This window comes from Cynoglossus semilaevis, unplaced genomic scaffold, assembly GCF_000523025.1.
Source record: "Cynoglossus semilaevis isolate Cse_v1.0 unplaced genomic scaffold, Cse_v1.0 scaffold279, whole genome shotgun sequence".
NCBI classification, from domain to species: Eukaryota; Metazoa; Chordata; class Actinopteri; order Pleuronectiformes; family Cynoglossidae; genus Cynoglossus; species Cynoglossus semilaevis.
Window position 1 is genome coordinate 165,021 of NW_007585123.1, and position 936 is coordinate 165,956.

A 936-nucleotide genomic window follows, 5' to 3' on the forward strand; every position below is an offset into this window, starting at 1 on the left:
ATGCTTCAGAACATCATGTGGACTGTGAAAACGTGTTTAACAGGCAAAAATATGCTAGATTTAGTGCAAGATTAACTGGAAATATGTTCTGGCATCGTTGTGACGACCCCGTCCTCTTTTCTGGTCATTTCTTGGTGTGTCTGTTTCTTTTAGGTTTTTCCAGGTAGATGGGTGGAGCTACTAATTGGATGTGCACCTGGAAGGCTGGGCCTAGGTTATTTAACTGGCTCCTCCTTCTCATTCTTTCTCTCTCCGACCATTTCTCAGAGCACCTGCTTCCTGTTTGGTTTGTGATATTTGGTTAGAAAATAAATATTTTTGTTTTAAGTTACTTAAAAGTGTGTGGTCTCCCATTTTTGTCTTGCTCTCTGAGCCAGGGCTATGACAACACACACACACACTGATGTTATTATATTGAATTACACTTTTTTCCACTCACTTCCTTGCCCCTAACTGAGTGAAAAGCCCTCATTCCGTCACCTCTAAGTTTAATGTTTACATTATTGAGACTTTTGTACACATGTAAGACATGACTGTGTTAGAAATCGCTGAGTGATCTCTGGTTGGTACAGTGACGCTCAGCAAATGTAATCAGGAGAACAGAGATTATGAAACGATTGCCTGATTTCATACTGTCAGATTTCCATTGTGGGGAATGGGGAAGCAATTGCATTCAACCTTCACTTTCACGTGCCGTGTGATGAATTATTGTCAAGTCATTCTGTCTAAATTATTAGTGATAGTTACCCCATGTTATTTTTTTTAAATGGCCTAATTAGAATGCGACAGCAGTCTACTCATTTAACTCTTCCAATAGTAGGTATTATATATATATAATTTACTTGAACTGTTACTGTTATTGGTCATGCTTTCTCCAGTAGCAACAAACGTTAAGCAGACATTTAATTCAGCAACTTGTTCAGCATTTGTTTTAAA

The 936-nt window shown here is 38.2% G+C and overlaps 1 protein-coding gene across 1 annotated transcript in view; it reads left to right on the forward strand.

Annotated features, from left to right (window-relative positions):
• Positions 1-167, forward strand: part of LOC112486567 (uncharacterized) — a 3,656-nt gene extending 3,489 nt beyond the window's left edge. The window contains exon 3 of the mRNA XM_025053757.1: positions 154-167. Within this exon, the coding sequence (XP_024909525.1) occupies positions 154-167 (14 nt within the window). The remainder of the gene's footprint in view (positions 1-153) is intronic.
• The last annotated feature ends 769 nt before the right edge of the window (positions 168-936 follow it).